This window comes from Somniosus microcephalus, chromosome 2 (assembly GCF_052327205.1).
Source record: "Somniosus microcephalus isolate GS21.2 chromosome 2, FLI_Smic_1.0, whole genome shotgun sequence".
NCBI classification, from domain to species: domain Eukaryota; kingdom Metazoa; phylum Chordata; class Chondrichthyes; order Squaliformes; family Somniosidae; genus Somniosus; species Somniosus microcephalus.
In genome coordinates, this window is record NC_140988.1 from 337,296,214 (window position 1) to 337,318,505 (window position 22,292).

The window sequence follows — 22,292 nt, forward strand, 5'->3', positions numbered from 1 at the left end:
AAAGGAGGACACAAATAACCTCCCAGAGATGACGGGGAACATAGGGTCTAATGAGAGGGAGGAATTGAATGAAATCAGCATTTGTAGGGAAATTGATGGGATTGAAGGCCGATAATTCCCCAGGGCCTGATAATCTACATCCTAGGGTACTTAAGGAAGTGGCCCTTGAAATAGTAGGTGCATTGCTGGTCATCTTGCAAAACTCTATAGACTCTGCAACAGTTCCCATGGATTGGAGGGTAGCTAATGTAAACCCCACTATTTAAAAAAGGTGGTAGAGAGAAAATGGGGAATTATAGACCGGTAAGTCTGACATCGGTAGTGGGAAAAAATGCTAGAGTCCATTATAAAAGATGTAATAGCAGAGCACTTGGAAAACAGTGACAAGATTGGACAAAGTCAACATGGATTTACAAAAGGTAAATCATGCTTGACTAATCTACTGGAATTTTTTGAGGATGTAACTGGTAGAATAGATAAGGGAGAACCAGTGGATGTGGTGTATTTGGACTTTCAGAAGGCTTTCGATAAAGTCCCGCATAAGAGATTAGCGTGTAAAGCTAAAGCACACGGGATTGGGGGTAAGGTTCTGTCTTGGATAGAGAACTGGTTGGCAGACACGAAAGCAACGAGTTGGAATAAATGGGTCTTTTTCCGAGTGGTAGGCAGTGACTAGTGGGGTACCGCAGGGATCGGTGCTAGGACCCCAGCTATTCACAATATATATAAATGATCTAGACGAGGGAACTAGATGTAATATCTCCAAGTTTGCAGACGACACAAAGCTAGGTGGGCGTCTGTGCTGTGAGGAGGATGCAGAGAGACTCCAGTATGATTTGGACAGGTTGGGTGATTGGGCAGATGCATGGCAAATACAGTATAATGTGGATAAATGTGAGGTTATCCACTTCGGTGGCAAAAGCAGGAAGACAGATTATTATCTGAACATCAATAGATTGGGAAAAGTCAATGTGCAACGAGACCTGGGTGTCCTTGTGCACCAGTCGCTGAAGGTAAGCATGCAGGTGCAGCAGGCGTTTAAGAAGGCAAATGGTATGTTGGCCTTCATAGCGAGAGGATTCGAGTACAGGAGCAAGGATGTCTTGCTGCAGTTGTACAGGGCCTTGGTGAGACCACACCTTGAGTATTGTGTGCACTTTTGGTTGCCTTAACTGAGGAAGGATGTTTTTGCCATGGAAGGAGTTCAGCGAAGATTCACCAGGCTGATACCTGGGATGGCAAGAATGACATATGATGAGAGATTGGGTCGATTGGACTTGTACTTGCTGGAGTTTAGAAGAATGAGAGGGGATCTAATTGAAACTTATATAATTCTAACAGGACTAGACAGACTAGATGCAGGAAGAATGTTCCCGATGGCGGGGGAGTCCAGAACCAGGGGTCACAGTCTAAGGATAAGGGGTAAGCCATTTAGGACTGAGGTGAGGAGGAATTTCTTCACTCAGGGAGTGGTGAACCTGTGGAATTCTCTACCACACAAGGCAGTTGAGGCCAATTCATTAAATATATTCAAGAAGGAGTTAGATATATTTCTTCAGGCTAAAGGGATCACGGGATATGGGGAGAAAGCAGGGACAGGGTACTGAATTTGGATGATCAGCCATGATCTCATTAAATGGCGGAACAGGCTCGAGGGGCCAAATGGCCTACTCCTGCTCCTATCTTCTATGTTTCTATGATGGATTTTTGAATATTAAGGGAATCCAGGGATATGGGGATATTGCAGGAAAGTGGAGATGAGGTGGAAGATCAGCCATCATCTTATTGAATGGCGGCGCAGGTTCGAAGGGCTGAAGGGCCTACTCCTGTTCCTATTTCTTATGTTCTTATGTAAAATGTGGTACTGCACTCAAAATATATATTTTAAATCCAGTTTCCCATTTTCCTTTTGTAATTTTAATGCCTTTTTTATCTGAACCTTTTGAAAGGTGGGCACACCACCAGATTGCCAGGCTGCTGCTGGAGACCACCCAGGGTTGGTTTTCCTTTCCAACTTTTCAACATCCCATCTAACACCAAAAGGCTCAGAGGGTTTGAAGTAGTCCTTGTTCTCTTTACCTTTAGCCTTTTTCTTCCTCTCGGCTGGTGGGAGGTAACCAGCCAGCAGCTGATTCAGAGGATGGGCCACTTTGGAGTAATCCTGCACAAAGCGCCTGTAATATCCGCAGAACCCAAGAAATGACCACAAGGCAGTCACTGTGTTCGGTTTGGGCCATGTGGTAACAGCTTCGATCTTGGATGGATCTGTGGCTACTCCATCCTGTGATACAATATGCCCCACATAGGACACGGATGTTTGGCAAAACTGACACTTGTCCAATGATAGCTTGAGACCTTCATCCTCCAGGCAACCAAGCACTTTCAGCAACCGAGCTTCGTGTTCTTCAAGGGTTGCCCCAAACACAATGATATCGTCCAAGTACACCAATACTTCGAGCAAGTTCATGTCCCCAACTGTTTGTTCCATTATTCTTTGAAAAGTTGCTGCAGCGCCTGAAACTCCCTGTGGCATCCTTTCAAATTGGTAGAACCCAACTGGACATATAAAGGCTGTCTTTTCTTTGTCCGATTCACTCATCGGTATTTGGTAGTATCCACTTCTGAGATCCAACACACTGAACCACTTGCTTCCATTAAGACAAGCCAGTGCATCCTCAATTCTTGGAACGGTGTATTGGTCGGGAATAGTACGTCTGTTAAGCGTCCTAAAGTCCACACACATCCGAATCTTTCCGTTCTTTTTCCTCACCACCACTATAGGAGATGCATAAGGACTCCTGGACTCGGTAATGATCTCAGCTTCTTTTAACTGCGACAGGTGCTGTCTCACTGCTTCGATGTCAGCTGGTGCCAGCCGTCGAGACCTCTCCCGAAAGGGTTTATCCTCGGTAATTCTGATAGAATGGCGAGTACTCTTATTACAACCAACATCAAACTCATGAGTAGAGAAAACTCCTCTCCGCTCCATCATCTTCCTGACTAATCGGTCCTTCCATTCTTTAGGAACAAATGGATCTCCAAAGTTGAAGGAGGAGGGTGTCAGATCTCCGGTTGAGTTAACTTTGGACTCTTCCTTCACATGTGACGACAGTACATTTACAGGAAACAGATGCGCAATCGGCATTCCTTTCCTCAATGTGATTCCTTTGCCTAACATATTCCTCACGGTCACTGTAACTCTCCTTGACATCACAGCTGTCTGGGTCTGCAACTCTGGTCTCACCAGAAGCTCATTTGGAAACCGTGACTCTTCTGCAGGATCATCAGGTGACTCTATCAGAATGGCTTCAGTACCTGGCGTTCCAGGGAATTTTGGTATCCCAGGGATTCTAGCCACTCCTCCAGGACGCAGGGTGATAGGTTTGGCTCGAACGTACCACACAGTTCCTCTTTTGCTATCATCTACGTCGGAAGAAAGTTCAGGCAGTTTCTCAAAAACCTTTTTGAAAACAGGGTGAATGTGTCTGGTGCTCAAGAAGTTTTCACCTCCCTGCTCTTTGCAGCTTGTCAGGAGTCGTCTCACTATGGGTGTATTACTGCCAACCAGTATGGAAACCTCACCTTTCACCATGGGGTCAGGGCAAACCAACAGAAGTGCATCAATGGTCTCAGTGGTCCCTACATCAGCTTCCAAGAACTCCAACCTCAGCGACAAATAGCCATCATATGGGTAATCAGCAGGACTAAGGCCCCAGATCTGCAGAAGACTGATTGGGGTTAACGGCAAATGCGTCAGGTATCGGTCATAGAAGGATCTGTACAGTATGGTAACCTGAGAACCCGTGTCGAGGATAGCTTTAGTATAAATGCCTTCAATCTGTATTGATACAGCAGAACTCGGCCCTACTAAACCTTCAGGTATGATGTCTTTCATATCCCCTCGTCTATTATTGCACTTAGCGGAACGTGTCTTAACTACAGGGACAGCAGGCCGTTCCGTTACTGTGCCCCTTTGTAGTTTCCCGACTTCTTGGTAAGTTTTATGAGACAGTCATTTACTTTTTTTAGATTTTCCTCACCTCTACATCCTCGCTTGAAATGTCCATCCTTTCCACAGTTATAACAAAAGACTCCAGGTCTATCTCCTTCATGGGGATATCCTTTAGAGGAATCATTCATTTTGCTGTTAGACTTCGCAGGGTGTTCAACCTTTTGCACCCGTGCGTCATCCCTTTCTGTGTTGGGCTTAGACCGAAAATATGCCATCTCGGCTCTCATGACATTTATTTCCTTCTTCAGCTGTTCCATCTCAGGGTTGACATCACCCTTAGGAGTAGGAACTGTAACAGGAGTCACAAGCTTGGACATCACAGCACTCTCTGCTACATTCTGGGCCTGAAGCATATCCTCCTCCTCTCTGACTTCCCTTAGCAGCTCAGTGAAGGTAGGTGGATCTCGCAACTTATGGGTCATGCGTATGCGAAGAGCAGTCATGTCTTCGAGCAATGCACCTCGCACAACCTGTTCAATGCGGAACCGATTCATTTCAGGCAACTCAATCCCTCTTTTCCGTAACATACAATGCAGCAGTTTGTCTATTCTCAGCAGATAACTGGACAGCTTCTCTCCCTCACACTGGAATGTGCTTCTGAATCTGACCATCAAATCTAAATGGTTTCAGTAGTTCCAAAGGCAGTTTCTAGAGCCTGCATGTAGTCAAAGGAAGTAGCAGAGGTGTTCTGCGCCTTTAAGAATCTTACAGTGTCAGCAGCAGGACCCTTAAGGCTTTCTACTATTCTCTCCCTCTTCACATTGTCACTGCACTGCTATTCCTCTAGCAGAGGCAGGGTCTGCTCAGCCCAGGCGTCGTACTCCTCTTCCCCACAGGGAGTTGGTCTCACTCCTGAGAACATACGGAGCTTACGGTATCCCTGAGCCTCGAAGGGCAGATTGGTGCATTTATCCACCAGAGAACTAATGGCACTGACCAACTGAGTGTTCATATCCAGGGCCGAAGGACCTATCAGACCTTTGACATCAGCAACAGTCTTTCCTTCTTGTCTCAAGAATGACAACAACTTGGTCTGAAACCCTTCTTCTTCCTTAGTAGTAATAGGGACAAACTGAACTGGCCAGGGACCAGCCTCTTCAGAAAGCCCAACTGCCTCAGGTAAACCATGACCTCTCAGGTTCTCTGATGTCTGGATCAACACACAAACTGCTTCTTGGTAGCTGTATCCAAGCAGCGTTCAACTATCCTAACCTTTCCAAAGGCTTTGACACAATTCAGAGCCCTTAGCAAGACATCATCAGGGTCATCGTTAGCAACACCATTCAGCACAATGGCATGGGTAGTAGCTATCTGCTTCCGTTTGCACCAAGCTTCAACCTCAATAACATCCATCTTTTATGCTCAAACAGCCCAGTAGAAACCACAAACCACTCTCTTAGCAATGAGCATTCAATACTGTTAGTTTACTGACATAAATAGACCACAATCCCGGACGAGCCCCCAAAATGTAACCCCTTCACGGTTCTCTAGATATATGTGAGATGTGGTCTCTGTTGTAGACAGTATTCTATAGTCCAGTAAGGAGATCACTACTACAGTGGCTTAATTCTAATTATCTTACTTTATAGTTTTAACGTCAGACAGTATAAGAAGATTACGGGTCAATGACCTAAATTAGACATTTGCATACATTAGAATGAATCTAGACATAATAAACATACATTCTCCATTTATATGGATTCAAAGGAGAATCTGTCCCTGTGTCCAAATTCGAGTGCACTCTTTCGTTGGCGCGCTTAAGTTGGAGCTCATGGTATGTATAATGTCTGCAAGACTTACGACTCCGAACCCCTTCGTTGAATTCTCTTCACGATCACTGAATCCCACTTTGAGTTCTGGATGCAGAGCTACTAATACGAAGGGCGGCGGCCGAGTTTGGAAGCCCGGGACGGGATGCGGCAGCCATTTGCCTCCTGAGCCCTCTTTTCAGAGCTCCTGCCCTCTTTTCTTCCAGTCGCTCTCGTTTCTCGCTCGAAAAACCCGACTCCACCCCTTCCTCCTGGGGTTTCTGCCTGGAGACTGCGCAGCCTCACTGTCTGCAACAGTTGATACTGGTGCAGAATTATGGAAAGTCTGCTCTTAGTCACATTGTGTCCTTAAAAGTTCTTGCCGTACCTTCACATGGGCAACTTTAACCCAGGGATTTATAACAATGATAATACAGTGTCTAAGTTAAAGATTGATAACCATACTTAGCGTACATAACATTTCCAGTGGGTATTACATACGCAAGTAGGAGGTTTGCCAAATAATGAGGAATGTAAACGATTTCAAGAAGGCAAAGCCCACCCATTTAATACCCAGGTGACGGATTTCCCAGCACATGGGACTGATGTGCACTGGAGATGCGCCCCTGGTACTGCTGATCGCTGGCCACTTGTTAATTACATGCCCTGCCGCTGATTCCACCAATTCCAGCAGGGTCGATGCTGGAGAGCACTGCTAGATCTAATCAATGCACAATAACAAAGACTTAAGATGGGAAATCCTTCATTTTCCTCCAGTTATCTTGCTTTATTTCCTCTTTTCAGATTGAACATTGCATGGAAAATTTGCAAAAGCAGAAGACCGTGTTCTACAAGAAAACTATGGATGTAAGAGCTTCATTTTAATTTCTTTCCCGTAAAGAACTCGAGCTAGCTATGGTTTACTGTTTTTACTTGTGGTTATTCACCACCTTCCAATATTAAATAAATGAGGCCATTTTTTATTTATTTGTTCACGGGAAGTGGGCGCCGCTGGCAAGGCCGGCATTTATTGCCCATCCCCAATTTCCCTTGAGAAGCTGGTGGTGAGCCACTTTCCTGAACCGCTGCAGTCCACATGTTGACAGTACTCCCACAATGCTGACTTTATTGTAGCGGTTTGGTACAACTGAGTGGCTTGCTAGGCCATTTCAGAGGGCAATTAAGAGTCAGCCACATTGCTGTGGGTCTGGAGTCACATATCGGCCAGATCAGGTAAGGAGTGCAGATTTCCTTCCCTAGAGGGAATTAGTGAACCAGTTGGGTTTTTCCCCAAAAATCCGGTAGTTTCATGGTCACCATTACTGATACTAGCTTTTTAATTCCAAGTTTATTTAATTAACTGAATTTAAATTCCTCCAGCTGCCTTGGTGAGATTTGAACTCAGATCATTAGGCCAGGCCTCCGGATTACTAGTCCAGTAACATAACCACTATACTACTGTACCCATCTGTTGGAAGAGATGGCTTCAAAATAGGGCCAAATGAACTTGCAACTTAGTTCTGGTCAAGTACATGTTCAATTATGCTGATAGAGTTAGATGAGGAAAGACGGGAGGAGGCTCGAGTGGAGCATAAACGCCGGCATGGACTGGTTGGGCCGAATGGCCTGTTTCTGTGCTGTATATCCTTTGTAATTGCTTTTTGAAAGTTCCTATGGAATCTGATTCCACCACCCTTTCAGGCAGTGCATTCCAGATCATCATAGCTCTCTGTGAAATAATTTCTCCTTGTTTTTCCTCTAGTTCTTTTGCCAGTTATTTTAAAACTATGGCCTCTGGCTACTGACCCACTTGCCAGAGGAAACAGTTTCTCCCTACTTGTTCTGACAAAACCCCTCATAATTTAGAATACCTCTATTAGGTCTCTCCTTAACCTTCTCTGCTCTAAGGAGAACAATCCCAGCTTCTCCAATCTCTCCACATAACTGAACTCCCTCATCCCTGGTATCATCCTGGTAAATGTCCTCGGCACCCTCTCCAAGGCCTTGACACCCTTCCTAAAGTTTGGTGCCCAGAATTGCACACAATACTCCAGCTGAGGCCTAACCAGTGATTTGTAAAGGTTTAGCATGACTTCCTTGTTTTTGTATTCAGTTCCCCTATTTACAAAGGCAAGCATCCCATACACTTTCTTAACTGCCTTATCAACTTGCCCTGCCACCTTCAAGAATTTGTGAATATGCATCCCCCTGGTCCCTCTGCTCTTGCATCCCCTCAAAATAATACCATTTAGATTATATTGCCTCTTCATGTTGTTTCTCCCAAAGTGCATCACTTCACACTTATCCACACTAAATTGCATCTGCCATGTGTCTGCCCATTTCACCAGTCTGTCTATATCCTCCTGAAGCCTGCTACTATCCTACGTTTCCAAGTTTTGTAACATCCACAAACTTCAAAATTGTTCTCATGATATCCAAGGCCAGGTCATTTATATATAACAAGAAAAGCAATGGTCCTAATAACGACCCCTGGGGGGAACCTCACTGCATACTTTACTCCAGTCAGAAAAACATGCAATCACTGCTACTCTGCCTCCTATCTCTTAGCCAATTATGTACCCAAGTTAACACCGTCCCTTTAATAACGTGCTTCTATTTTCTGAATAAGTCTGTTATGTGGTACTTTATCAAATGCTGTTTGAAAGTCCAAATATACAACATCTACTGCAGTACCTTCATCAACCCTCTCGGTTAGTTCATCAAAGAACTCAATCAGGTTAGTCAGACACAATTTACCTTTAATAAATCCTTGCTGGCTGTCCTTTATTAACCCATGCTTCAAAAGTGAGTATTAATTTTGTCCTTGACAATGGTCTCCAGTAGTTTTCCCACCACTGACGTTAGACTGACTGGCCTGTAGTTACCAGGTTTATCCATCACCCCTTTTTTGAGCAGGGGTGTAACATTTGTAATCCTCCAGTCCTCTGGTACCACTCCCATACCCAAGGAGGATTGAAAGATTGTGATCAGCGCTTCTGCTAACTCCACCCTAGATTTCCTCAGCAACCTAGGATGCATCCCATCTGGACTGGGTGAATTATTAACTTGGAGTGATGCCAACCTATTTAGCACCACCTTTCTATTTTATCCAATCCACTATCTCTACTACCCCCTCCTCTACTGCAGCATTAACTTCATCCTCTTTTGTGAAGGCAGATGCAAAGCACTCATTCAGTACCTCAGTCGTGCCCTCTCCCTCCACAAAATTTCCTGTTTTTGTCCCCAATTGGCCCCATTCTTTTCAACTACCCTTTTGCATTTTATATGTTTATCAAAGATTTTTGGGTTCCCTTTTATGTTACCCGCTAATCTTTTCTCATGCTCTCTCTTTGCCCTTATATCGTTTTTCAATTCCCCTCTGCATTCTCTATATTCGGCCTGATTTTCTACTGTGTTTTGTACCTGACATTTGTCATAAACCTCCTTTCTCTGTTTTACTTTAACCTCTATTTCCTTTGTCATCCCTGGAGCTCTGTATTTGGATGCTCGATCTTTCCTCCTTATGGGAATATGCTTAGTTTGTACCTGAAGTATCTCCGCCTTGAAGGCCTGCCATTGCTCATTCACTGTTTTCCTGGCCAAACTTTGTTTCCAGTCCACCTGTGCATGATCCCTTCTCAAATCACTGAAATTGGCTCTCTTCCAGTTGGGTATTTCCCCCTTGGATTTTTCTTTGTCCCTTCCATTAACTATTTTAAACCAAATTATATTATGATCACTATTACCTAGATGCTCTCCCACTGAAACATGCTCCACTTGCCTTACTTCATTCCCCAGAAGTAGATCCAGCACTGCTTCCTTCCTCATTGGGCTTGAAACATATTGATTTATGGAAGTTCTCCTTTACACATTTTAGGAGTTCTTCACCCTCCTTGCCCTTTACTCTGTTTCCGCCCCCCCCCCCAGTCTATATTAGGGTAATTGAAGTCTTCTGCTATTACTGCTCTACTATTTTTTACATTTCTCTACAGATTTGCTTCACTATCTCCTTCTTGTTATTTGGGGGTCTATAGTAAACATCCAACAATGTAGCAGCTCCTTTTCTGTTCCTTAACTCTAACCAAATAGATTCAGTTTATGAACACTATAGTATATCACCCCTCTATAGAAATGTAATATTATCCTTGATCAATACTGCCACCCGGCCCTCCACCCCACTCATGTCTTTTTTTTCTTCCCTCTCCTTCCTGAATACATTGTAGCTGGGAATGTTTAGCTCCAGTTCCTGCCCATGTTAAGAACATAGGAGCAGAAGTAAGCCATACAGCCCCTTGAGCCTGCGCTGCCATTCAATAAGATCATGGCTGATCTTTGACCTCACCTCCACTTTTCCGCCCGATCCCCATATCCCTTGATTCCCTTAGAGTCCAATAATCTATCTATCTCAGCCTCGAATATGCTCAACGACTCAGCATTCACAGCCCTTTGGGGTAGAGAATTCCAAAGATTCACAACTCTCTGAGTGAAGAAATTTCTCCCCATCTCAGTCAGAAATGGCCGACCCCTTATCCTGAGACTTACCCGCTAGTTCTAGACTCTCCAGCCAGGGGAAACAGCCTTGTTTAAGCCAGGTCTCCATCATAGCCACTATATCATAACCCCATGTGGCAACTTGCACCTGTAACTCGTCAACCTTATTTGTAACACTCCTCGCATTATCACACACGTATTCCAACACCATGCCAGTAGGCTTTGCTTTATTCCTCCATCTAATTCCTCCTCTTTCTACACTATTCTTTGATCTGTTGCTGTTTGTCCCTCCTAGTTTTCTATACACCTTGGCCTAGAAATTCACTTTGGGGCGGCCAGCTCGCTCGCGCCCAAAAGTTAGCGCTGGGCGGGGAGCCATTAGCGATCGTCAGATATTCAGTGTTTGCGCCCCAATTCGGAACCGGGCGCTATACCAGGGTGTGCCCGCCTCCGCTAGGTGCGCTGACACTGAATTTCAGCGCTCTTGGCGCCGCTGCGCCAGCCGCTGCGGAGCGGCAGGCTGCGGTACTGCAGGCCTCCTCCTTCTCTTAAGGGGGAGCTGCCTGCAACAGGGAGATCGCCGCTGGAGAGTGCCGGCAAATGAGCCTGGCACCACGGAGAAGTGCCGGGTTCGCGGAAAGCAGCCGGCAATGCGCGGGGGGGGTGGTGGAGGAGGCCAGGGAAGGAGGTGCGGGCAGGCGGCCGCCGAAAAAGCGGCCGGCCGCACCTTCCCCTTTAAAGTGCCCCACTAAGGCTACAGCGCGGCCCCGTTTTCTGGTCGCTGTTTGCGGCCGCTTCGGAGGAGGCGGCCGCTACTAAATATGGGGATCGGGGCGGAACCAGGGCACTGCGCACACCGATGACGTCATCGGTGCCGGCGCAGCGCTAACGGCTACCGCCGCCAATACCGCTGCACTGAATATCAGCGCAAACTCATTTTTGGCGCAGAAGCCCTCTTTCGGCGGTAACTGGCCGCAAAGCTGGCAGCGCCTTAATGAATTTCTAGGCCCTTGTCTCTCCTCTCTGCTGGTATGTCCTGGTGCCCCTCTCCCTTCGAAATTAGTTTAAACCCTCCCCCACAGCACTAGTTAACTTCCCCGGGAGGACATTGGTCCCAGCCCTGTTCACATGCAAGCCGTCCGGCTTGTACAGATCCCTCCTGCCCCAGAACTGGTCCCAATGCCCCAGGAATCTGAAGCCCTCCTGCATCACTTCTCCAGCCACGCATTTACCTGCACTATCTTCCTGTTTCTATACTCGCTACCACGTGGCACTTGGAGTAATCCAGAGATGACCACATTTGAGGCCCTGGTCTTTAATCTTTTTCCTAGCTACTGAAACTCTGCCTGTAGGACCTCATCCTGTTTCCTACCTATGTCATTGGTTCCAACATAGACCACGACTTCTGGCTGTTCCCCTTGCCTCGCATGCTGCCGTTCAGTGATATCCTTTACCCTGGCAACAGGGAGGCAACACACCATTCGGGACTCATGCCTGCGGTTGCAGAAACGACCGTCTATCCTCCTGACTATCGAATCTCCTATAACAACTGCATTTGCACATTTTCTTATGCCCCCTCCATGGCAGCCGAGTCTCTCTCGGTGCCGTGGATTTGGTTCTGACTGCACTCCCCTGAGGTGTCATCACAAATGTTTCCTCTAATTTTTCCTGGCGCCGCGCGGCCCCTTTAAGGGGCTGCACGGGCCATTCAAAATATTGCGTGTGTGCAGTTTTTACATTGAAAAGCCGGCGAGCCGACTGCCCGGGATCCCTGGAGCGCTGCGCGGCTGCACGGCCGTGCTTCTTAAAGGGAACGATGGTCATCGCCCTCGCTGGGATTCAACGCTGAACGCTGGTTTGTGAGCGCCACACTCACAGGGTGACCACCTCCTGAAGCGTGCACTCCACGGAACGCTCTGCTTCCCGTTTGCACTGTAGTGACGCCAGCCACCCCTCCAGCTCAGAAACTCTCAGCTCCAGCTCCAGCAGTTGGCAGCACTTCCTGCAGATGTGGTTTTCTGGGACGCACAAAGTGTTCTGGAGTTCCCACATGGCACAGGATGTGCATGCGACAGGCCACAGCTGACCTGCCATGTTAGCTAACAGTTACTTCAAAAATATTTTTAGCTTTAAGGCTATTTAACTGTTTAGCTAACACTAAAACTGTAACCACTAACCAATAAACTAAATACTGTATCTTACCTGTCCCGCTCCAGGCTCTGTGCTGACTATAATGTCACTTTTTGAGTTTTGCCCTCTGTTTGTCTGGTATCTGCTGGTCTGGTTTTCCTGATAGGCATGTATAATATTAGAACTGTGTGGTGAAAAATTGCAGCATCATCAGCTGGATTGCAAAGCAGTGAAACTGGTCACAGGAGACAAAATCAAAGGGGACTTCTTCAATTCTCAGTAATTTCATCAAGTGTCTTCTGACCAACACTTGACACCCGATTATAGAGCAACTGCACTATACTGACTGACATTACGTCCCATTGTAGAGGGATTGTCACTGACTGACATTACGTCCCATTGTAGAGAGATTGTCACTGACTGACATTACGTCCCATTGTAGAGAGATTGTCACTGACTGACATTACATCCCATTGTAGAGAGATTGTCACTGACTGACATTACGTCCCATTGTAGAGAGATTGTCACTGACTGACATTACGTCCCATTGCAGCGGGATTGTCACTGACTGACATTACGTCCCATTGTAGAGGGATTGTCACTGACTGACATTACGTCCCATTGCAGCGGGATTGTCACTGACTGACATTACGTCCCATTGTAGAGAGATTGTCACTGACTGACATTACGTCCCATTGTAGAGAGATTGTCACTGACTGACATTACGTCCCATTGTAGCGGGATTGTCACTGACTGACATTACGTCCCATTGTAGAGAAATTGTCACTGACTGACATTACGTCCCATTGTAGCAGGATTTTCACTGACTGACATTACGTCCCATTGTAGAGAGATTGTCACTGACTGACATTACGTCCCATTGTAGCGGGATTGTCACTGACTGACATTACGTCCCATTGTAGAGAGATTGTCACTGACTGACATTACATCCCATTGTAGAGGGATTTTCACTGACTGACATTACGTCCCATTGTAGAGGGATTTTCACTGACTGACATTACGTCCCATTGTAGAGGGATTTTCACTGACTGACATTACGTCCCATTGTACGGGGATTGTCACTGACTGACATTACGTCCCATTGTAGAGAGATTGTCACTGACTGACATTACGTCCCATTGTAGAGAGATTGTCACTGACTGACATTACGTCCCATTGTAGAGAGATTGTCACTGACTGACATTACGTCCCATTGTAGAGAGATTGTCACTGACTGACATTACGTCCCATTGTACGGGGATTGTCACTGACTGACATTACGTCCCATTGTAGAGAGATTGTCACTGACTGACATTACGTCCCATTGTAGCGGGATTGTCACTGACTGACATTACGTCCCATTGTAGAGGGATTGTCACTGACTGACATTACGTCCCATTGTAGTGGGATTGTCACTCACTGACATTACGTCCCATTGTAGAGAGATTGTCACTGACTGACATTATGTCCCATTGTAGAGGGATTGTCACTGACTGACATTACTTCCCATTGTAGAGGGATTGTTGCTCACTGACTGACATTATATGTCATCGTATTTAGATAATCACCCACTGACTAATATTACACCCATTACAATGCGATTGCTAATCACTGACCAACATTACACCCATTGTAGTTGAATTATCTCACTGACCAATTGAAACCCCCATTATAACGGGATTGTCTCTCACTGCCCAGCATTAGACCCCATTATAGTGGGTTTGCATCTCACTCACAACATTATACCACGTTATAGAGACCTTGTCCTTCACTGCCTGATATTACATCATCCACATTGATAGGAGAAAAGAGCAGTTGATTGGTGAAACATAATGAGGTACAGTAAATGGACAGGAGTCAGACCGTTCTTTTGGAATCGCCGTTTTGTTAATTACTTTTCATTATTTTTTATGTACTGTAGTCCAAGAAGACCTACGAGCAAAAATGTAAGGAAAAGGATGAGGCTGAACAGATGCTAAATCGAAGTGCTGGGATCGGCAACTCCAAACAGCAGGAGAAAGTAAGAATCCCTCACAACAGCTCATTAAATGTCCTGCTCTGTTACTTCTCTGTTAAAAGTGCTGATGTTATTCTGGTTCGGTTGTTACTTTTCACAAGTTATTTTACTTTCCGTATGTTACAGTTTGAACTTGCGTGCGTCACGCAGGCCCTGTCTGACCACTGTAGTGTTCAGCTAATGTGCAGGCCACAAAACCAAAGGAAAAGTAGATCTGATGTTGAAGGGACACAGACTCCTACCGTGATCAACCACTTTCAGATTTACACCCACACACATGCACTACATTAGTACCATTGGATTGGTGCAGAGACTTCATTTTCAGCATGTTTGTAATGTCAGACCGTGCACTGGGCTGTGAGTGCTGTATCAGGGAGTACTTTTTATTTTTCTTTCCTTGTGGGCCCAGGAGGAGCAGTAATGCATCACAGCAACAGTGCAATTTAGATCACAGCGACAGTGACATTTTCTTTATAAAAATGAGGATCAGCCCCCTTCCCAATCCTGGATGCTGACCGTGGATCTTCACAGGAAGGTTAAAGATTCAATTTTGAATGGTATTAGGGACAGATATTACACAGACTCCATTTCCTCAACTATGGCTTGGTGAGTAGCACTCTCGCCTCGGAGTCAGAACGTTGTGTGTTCAGAGTCCCACTCCAGGGACTTGAGCAGAAAAATCTAGGCTGACGCTCCAGTGCAGTGCTGAGGGAGTGCTGCACTGTCAGAGGTGCCGTCTTTTGGATGAGACGTTAAACCGAGGGACCGTCTGCTCTCTCGGGTGGATGTAAAAGATCCCATGACACTATTTCAAAGAAGAGCAGGGGCGTTATACCCGGTGTCCTGGCAAATATTTATTCCTCAATCAACATCACTAAAAACAGATTTTCTGGTCATTATCACAATGCTGTTTGTGGGAGCTTGCTGTGCGCATATTGACTGCCGCATTTCCTACATTATAACAGTGACTACACTTCAAAAAGTACTTCATTGGCTTTAAAGTGCTTTAGGACATCCTGAGGTCATGAAAGGCGCTATATAAATGCAAGTCTTTCTTTCTTTTGCTCTCTATTCTATCTTTACACCTGGAATCAGTGATGGCCATTCTGTTTCACAAATTCAGCACAACAATCTCCTACTCTATCAATAATAAGCTCTCTACTCCTTTATTTCATTTTTCTTTCCACACCCTTGTACTCCAATCACCTGTTGACACTCGCTGGTTAGGCCTGTACATGAACAGTGGCCATTGAAATGCATCCAGTGAAACTGTAACCTAGTAAAGAGCCAATGACTTCAAGAGTGGAGAAGAAGGGAGGGACAAAAACTGCTGGATAAAATAAATCCACCTTTCTGTTTAGGGCCACCGGTATTCTACACCATTCCCGTGGCCGAGAATCTGATGAGAGGCTTGTCAACAGAATGGTTTAATCCGTGCATGAGGAAGTGTTCTGTTTTTAATAATTCCATCTGGCAATATTTTGTGTTCCAGTTGCAGACAAAGACAAACCAGTGTAAACAAAGCGCTGAAGATGCCGGTGAGTGTGAATCAACAGTAAAGTGAGTACAGTGGGTGGGGGGGTGGGGGGGGCGGGGCGGGGCGGGGAGGGGAGGGGCGGAGGGGCGGGGGAGGGGTGGGGGGAGGGGAGGGGCCGGGGGGGAGGGGCGGGGGGCGGCAATTACATTTTGAGTGTAACTCAACAATAAAGTCAGACATACCAAGTATCTCTCATTATAAATGATGTTCTCGGGATTAAATGTGTACCTGTTTTTCTCTTGTCACTTCTAAAACAAAATAAATAAAGACAGCTCCTTACAATTAAATGGTTTGCATTCAGTGCCACCCGTGCTTATCGTTAAATCCCCCTCCTGATGTTTCATTGATGAGGAATAGAAGGATATGCTGATAGGGTGGGAGGAGGCTCGTGTGGAGCAGAAACACCGGCATGGAGCAGTTGGGCCGAATGGCCTGTTTCTGTGCTGTACATTCTATGTAATTACAACATCGGTCAAGTAATTACAGTGGAGGGGCTGGCAGTTATGTATCAGTGAGGTCTGCTAATCGAGCAGAGTGTCTAAGAGGGCCCGTCTCTCTGACTGCTATCGTGTCCCAATGGTTTCGTTGAAGCTCAGTCATGTTTCGTTGTCATTTCTACCCAAATTTCTTTCTCCTCCCCTGAAGGCCTTGATTCCTCGTTGTGTAAAGTTCCACCTCACCCAAGTGGCGTGGCCATTCTTCAGGTGTAATCCTAAACAGTGAGTGTCGTCAGCCTGTGTTGCCATGGGGGCGTCGCAGCCCCATCACGTTGTTGACCAGCATGCACGAAAGGGCACCTCCAGCTACGGTCACTGGATAGCGATCAAGAGCAGTGACCCTGGTCAATTCTGCCTTTCCTAACTGATGCATTTCCACCACAGCCCTGGTTGTGATCAGCTAATTCAGCACAGAGTGAGGATTGAGCCTGGGCCTATCTTGTTCCGACCGGCTCAGCCACTTTGGCTGGGCTAGGGAGAGCTGGTGGCACAATATTATTTTATTTCTTTTATTTTTTTTTATTGCCATGTTTAGATAAGTTCTTCCTTTTATATTTAAAAAAATATATATTTTTATTCCCTATTTTGCTGTTCAGCAGCGATGGTGCTGCTTCTCTGCCCCTGCCAGCCCCTTGTAGCCGGCCACGAGGTGGCAAAGGACACTGCCCAGGTGTTACCCTCTTGACATTGTCTTCCCTCGGCAGGAAGCTGCTGCAACCTCTGCCTCCCCCTGTCGATACGGCTCGGATCAGGAACTGAGTGGAGTGGCTCTCGGACCGGAGTATGTTCCACTTGCTGACATGGAGTGTGAGCACCTCCACTGTGCCCTAAGCCGTTAAACAATTGAAACCACCCTCCGCCATCACATCAGGAAATGAAGGGAATAGATTGAGACCGAATCATCAAAAGTGCAGCAACTTTGCCTAAAAGCCACAGAGAGCCCGTCAGCACTTCCTTCACGTAGAGTGGCCATCGGAGCCCAGTCTAAAACAGGACTGGGCATTTCAAAAGAGGATGCAGATGTGTGCAGAATGGTCTGATTGCAAATACAAAAACGGGCCCCTTTTGCCTATACTTGACTGGGTCATTTTGCACATGAGCAGTCAAGCCCTTGCTTTCTTCATATGCACATCCTCTTTTTTTTTAATTCAGTATTTTAAAAACCTGACTGGTGAACAATCAGCCCTGAAGCTGGACTGTCCAGTTCAAAACTAAGAAAGAACAATTAATGGGGAATGAAGAACTAGGGTGTGCACTTTCAAAGCACCATTTTGAACTGGTCCATTTTATAGAACAAAAAACGTTAGCCTCAGGACAATTCTGATTGTCTTTTTTAAAATGCCAATTTTCTTCCCAACATTCGTCTTTCCGATGAGACGTTAAACCGAGGCCCCATCTGCTCCCTCAGGTGGACGTAAAAGATCCCGTGGCTCTGTTTTTGAAGAAGAGCAGTGGGAGTTCTCCCATTTTGAAGCTCAGACTTCAGAAAGCCACTGCAGAGCTATTTGCCAACGCGTGATACCCAGCTGCCGGCTGGGGATACAGATCTCATAGGCCAGAGAGTAGATTCCCAGGGTGGAGCAGCTCCGAAAGGACTCATTGAAAAGTCATGGCCTTCTCCTCCCCGCCCACGCAGCTGTTTATTATGGAGCCGCACTCTGCAGCACCACTAGTGGTGTTACTGCAGCAGCCTAGCAAGGTAGAATACCCACCTCGAGTGACTTCAGACTAGTAAATAAAAATGAACACTTTTAAACGTCATCAATCAAAATGAAAAAGTGAAGGGGGCAGGGAGTACATAGAACAAAGGTTTCCCCGCTCCTCTAAACTTTACTTCCCCCTTTTAAGTATTCTGTACCCTTTTACAGTTATTTATTAATATGCAGGAATTACATAAATGAGGAAGAGTATCTATTGTCACTATAGTCCGCCTCCTCTGTAAAGATAATTCAACCTGCACATATATCCACATACATACTTGCTGCATGTCTCATTGCTCTCTTTGTCCTGGAGCAATTGGAGTTTCCTATTTCTGTTTGTGTTTCTACTTGTTCTCTGTACTGCCACCTCCCTTTCAAAATATGTGAGGTAAAATACCAAAACAAGTCCTTGCATACAGCAAAACTTGGGAGAAGACCATTTTCACACTGATATAATTCCACAGGAATCCTCCTGCCTTCAGTTTCCCAGAGTGGTCATTCTTTCCGCACAGTAGTGGCCAGATTTTTCTCAAGGGCGGTGGGTTGGGGATGGAGGGTCTCCGAGGCGGGCGGGAAACCCGGGAGGCAGGACCCGATTTGAATGTGAGGCCTCGGATTCCCGCCCGCAGCCAGCCAGATTGAGAGGCTGGCTGGTTGTGGGCGGGTAGGCCTCAGATGCGTGGGGTCGGTCCGGGGGAGGGATCGCGGGGTCGGCATGGTCGGGGATTGTGGCGGGGGGTGGGGTCGGCATGATCGTGGGGTCGGCACGGTTGGGGATCATGGCTGGGGAGTCGGGGATTGGCATGGATTGGGAGAGGGGCTGTATTGGGGGAGTCGGCGAGGGATCACGGGGTATTGACAGGGGATGGGGGGGGTCAGCCGGGGATCGGCAGCGGGGGGTAGAGAGGATCGGAGCCGACCACCGGAGGATGGTGACCGGCCTTAGCATCATCGGTGGGGGGGAGGGGGGAGGCATCATGGGTGGGGTCTCCGATCGCGGGGGGTGGGTTAGGCAGGGACCCTGGATCCAGGAGGTAGGTATAAAGCCACTTCCCTCCTGGATGCAGCTGTCTCCGCCTCGGTTTAACTTCCGGGTTTCACGAATTGTGTGAAACCCGTCCACGTGCAGCTAAATTCAAAATGGAGGTTAAAAATGAGGCTTCCAGCTGCATTACAATATTTAAATTGACCTTCCGCCCCCTGGGAGGGAGTTGGTCGCCCGCTCCCCCCATCCCGCCTCCGTCAAAACCGTAAGTGGGCGGGTTGGAGACGCGATCAGGTTGGGAATCCCAATTTTTAACAATTTAACTGCCCCCATGCTCCAAACCCACCTGTTCTTTGGGGGGAAATTCTGGCCAGTACAAGCAAGCCACTGACTGGATGTGGAGTACCGTATCTGAGCCCAATCCTGTTCTTGCCAATTGTGTGGTGCCAAACTGTTAAGGAGACAGTGGTCTTGCCATCATTTGAATGATGCCCTGTGTTTGGAGAATAAAGAGTGAGGAAGAGCATACAAATGGTAGGACATTAGCTGCCTAGCGAATTTCCTGGGTTCACCGGTGTGTCGGTGGTATTTGGAGTCATAGCTACATTTCTTTCTCCTTGTTCTTGGGATGTGGGTGACACTGCCAAGGCCACATTTATTGCCCATCGCTAGTTGCCCTGAGATTGGGAGCAGCAGCGAGAGCGGACCGACCTGTGAGGGAACAGGCGAAGGAGGAGCGAGGAAATAAAGCCCGAGGCTTGAGGCCCAGACCGAGCTATTGGGAGCAGCAGTGAGAGCGGACTTCAACAGGCAACATTCGAAAGTGACACCAGAGATTAAAAGTGACGTCGGCACAAGGAAAGGAGCTGATTGGTAAGTAGGACCTGGTGAGTATTTCTACAGTCCAGTCGTTAAAGTAAAAGTAAGGTCTCTAGTTTAGAGTAAGTAGTGTTTAAAGTGAAACCAGGTCCCTAGTGTATTTAATGTTCTTTAATTTAAAGGAAGTAAAAGGAGTAAATTAAGGGTAGGACATGACAGGGCAGCTCAGCAGCGTGGAGTGCTCCTCCTGTGCTATGTCGGAAGTCAGGGACACTTTCAGTGTCCAGGGCGAACACGTGTGCAGGAATTGTCTCCAGCTGCAGCTACTCGAAATCCGTGTTTCGGAGCTGGAGCTGCGGCTGGAGTCACTGTGGAGCATCCGCGAGGCTGAGATCTTCGTGGATAGCACGTTTAACGAGGTGGTCACACCGCAGGTAAAGAGTGCACAGGCAGGCAGGGAATGGGTGACCACCAGACAGAGTAAAAGAACTAGGAAGGTAGTGCAGGAGTCCCCTGGGTCCATCTCCCTCTCCAACAGATTTTCCGCTTTGGATACTGCTGGGGGAGATGGTTTCTCAGGGGAATGCAGCAAGAGCCAAGTCCGTGGCACTATGAGTGGCTCAGCTGCACAAGAGGGGAGGAAAAAGAGTGGGAGAGCAATAGTGATAGGGGATTCTATCATAAAGGGAACAGATAGACGTTTCTGTGGCCGCAGACGTGACTCTAGGATGGTATGTTGCCTCCCTGGTGCCAGGGTCAAGGATGTCACTGAGTGGCTGTAGGACATTCTGAAGGGGGAGGGTGAACAGCCAGAGGTCGTGGTCCATATCGGTACCAACAACATAGGTAGAAAGAGGGACAAGGTCCTGCAAGCAGAATATGGGGACCTAGGAAATAAATTAAAAAGCAGGACCTCAAAGGTAGTAATCACAGGATTACTCCCAGTGCCACCTGCTAGCGAGAGCAGAAATAGGAGAATAGACCAGATGAATGCGTGGCTGGAGAGATGGTTAGAAGGGAGGGATTTAAATTCCTGAGGCATTGGGACCGATTCTGGGGAAGGTGGGACATGGCTCTAGGTTCGGATCGGACATGGCCCTGTGGGTAGCGGAGCGGGCCCAGGGGCCGTGTAGCCTGATCCTGCTCCTATTTTGTGTGTCTAATTCTGTTAGATTCAGGAGATGGTTCTGTGATAGTGGATTGGCGGTTAGGATCAGATCAGCCATGATCTTATTGAATGGCGGAGCAGGCTCGAGGGGCCGATTGGCCTACTCCTGCTCCTATTTCTTATGTTCTTATGTTCTTACAAACAGCCCCATTCCTGATCTTACGATAGAGAAAAGGCCATTGATGAAGCAGCTGAAGATGTTTGCATCTGTGGAACTCCTGCAGTGATGCACTTGGCCTGTGCTAATTAGCTTCTGACGACCCCAATCATCTTCTTGTGTCTGACACTGAAAGATTTTCCCGTTGACCTCAAATTTTGCTAGGGCTTCTTGGTGCCATATTCAGTTGAATGCTGCCTTGGTGTTAAGGGAGGCTACTCTCACTTCTCCACTGGCACACCCATGCCTGAATCAAGGCTATAATGAAATCTGGAGCTGTAATTCTGGCGGAACCTGATCTGAGCATCGATGACTTGGTATTGCTTGATGGCACTATTGATGAATCCATCCACCACTTTGCTGATGATTGGCTGGCGGCTGATACAATGGTAATTGACTGGTTTGATTGATTGACATAATTGATTTGTCCTTTTTGTGGATTGGACATACCTGGGCAGTTTTATACATAGTTGGGTAAATGCCAGTGCCGTAGCTGCACTGATATAGTTTGGTTAGGTGGGATGGCTATTTCTGGTGCACAGGTTTCCAGCACTATCACCGGGATGTTGTCAGGGCCCATATCCTTCCCAGCCACTCCATAATGTCACGTATAGTGAACTGAATTGGCTGGACATTGGCATCTATGATGGCAGGGGCCTCGGGAGGAGGCTGAATGGAATCATTTACTTGTCACATTTTGGCTGAAGATGCTAACAAACGCTACAGCCTTGATTGTTGCATTCAGGTGCTGGGCTCCTCCATGGTTGAGGATGGGGCTGTCCATGGAGCCGAGCTATCTCCTGCCACTAGTTTCCAGTGTGTCCACCACCATTCTGGACTGGATGTGGTAAGGCTACAGAACTTTACTTTGATCCATTGGTTGTGGGACTCCTTAGACCTGTCTATAGTTTACTGCTTTTGGTGTTTAGCATGCAGTTAACCCTGTGTTGTAGCTTCACTTGGTTGGTCTCATTCTAAGGTACGTGTGGTGCTGCTCCTCCTAAAATGCCCTTCTACGCTCCGCTTTGAGT

At 46.9% G+C, this 22,292-nt stretch overlaps 1 protein-coding gene across 4 annotated transcripts in view; it reads left to right on the forward strand.

Annotated features, from left to right (window-relative positions):
- The window catches only part of pstpip2 (proline-serine-threonine phosphatase interacting protein 2), a 200,708-nt gene that overhangs the window by 111,350 nt on the left and 67,066 nt on the right, over positions 1-22,292 (forward strand). For all 4 annotated transcript variants that reach the window (XM_085975407.1, XM_085975408.1, XM_085975406.1 and 1 more), the window contains exons 6-8: positions 6,565-6,627; positions 14,303-14,401; positions 15,891-15,936. In XM_085975407.1, the coding sequence (XP_085831533.1) occupies positions 6,565-6,627; positions 14,303-14,401; positions 15,891-15,936 (208 nt within the window). The remainder of the gene's footprint in view (positions 1-6,564; positions 6,628-14,302; positions 14,402-15,890; positions 15,937-22,292) is intronic.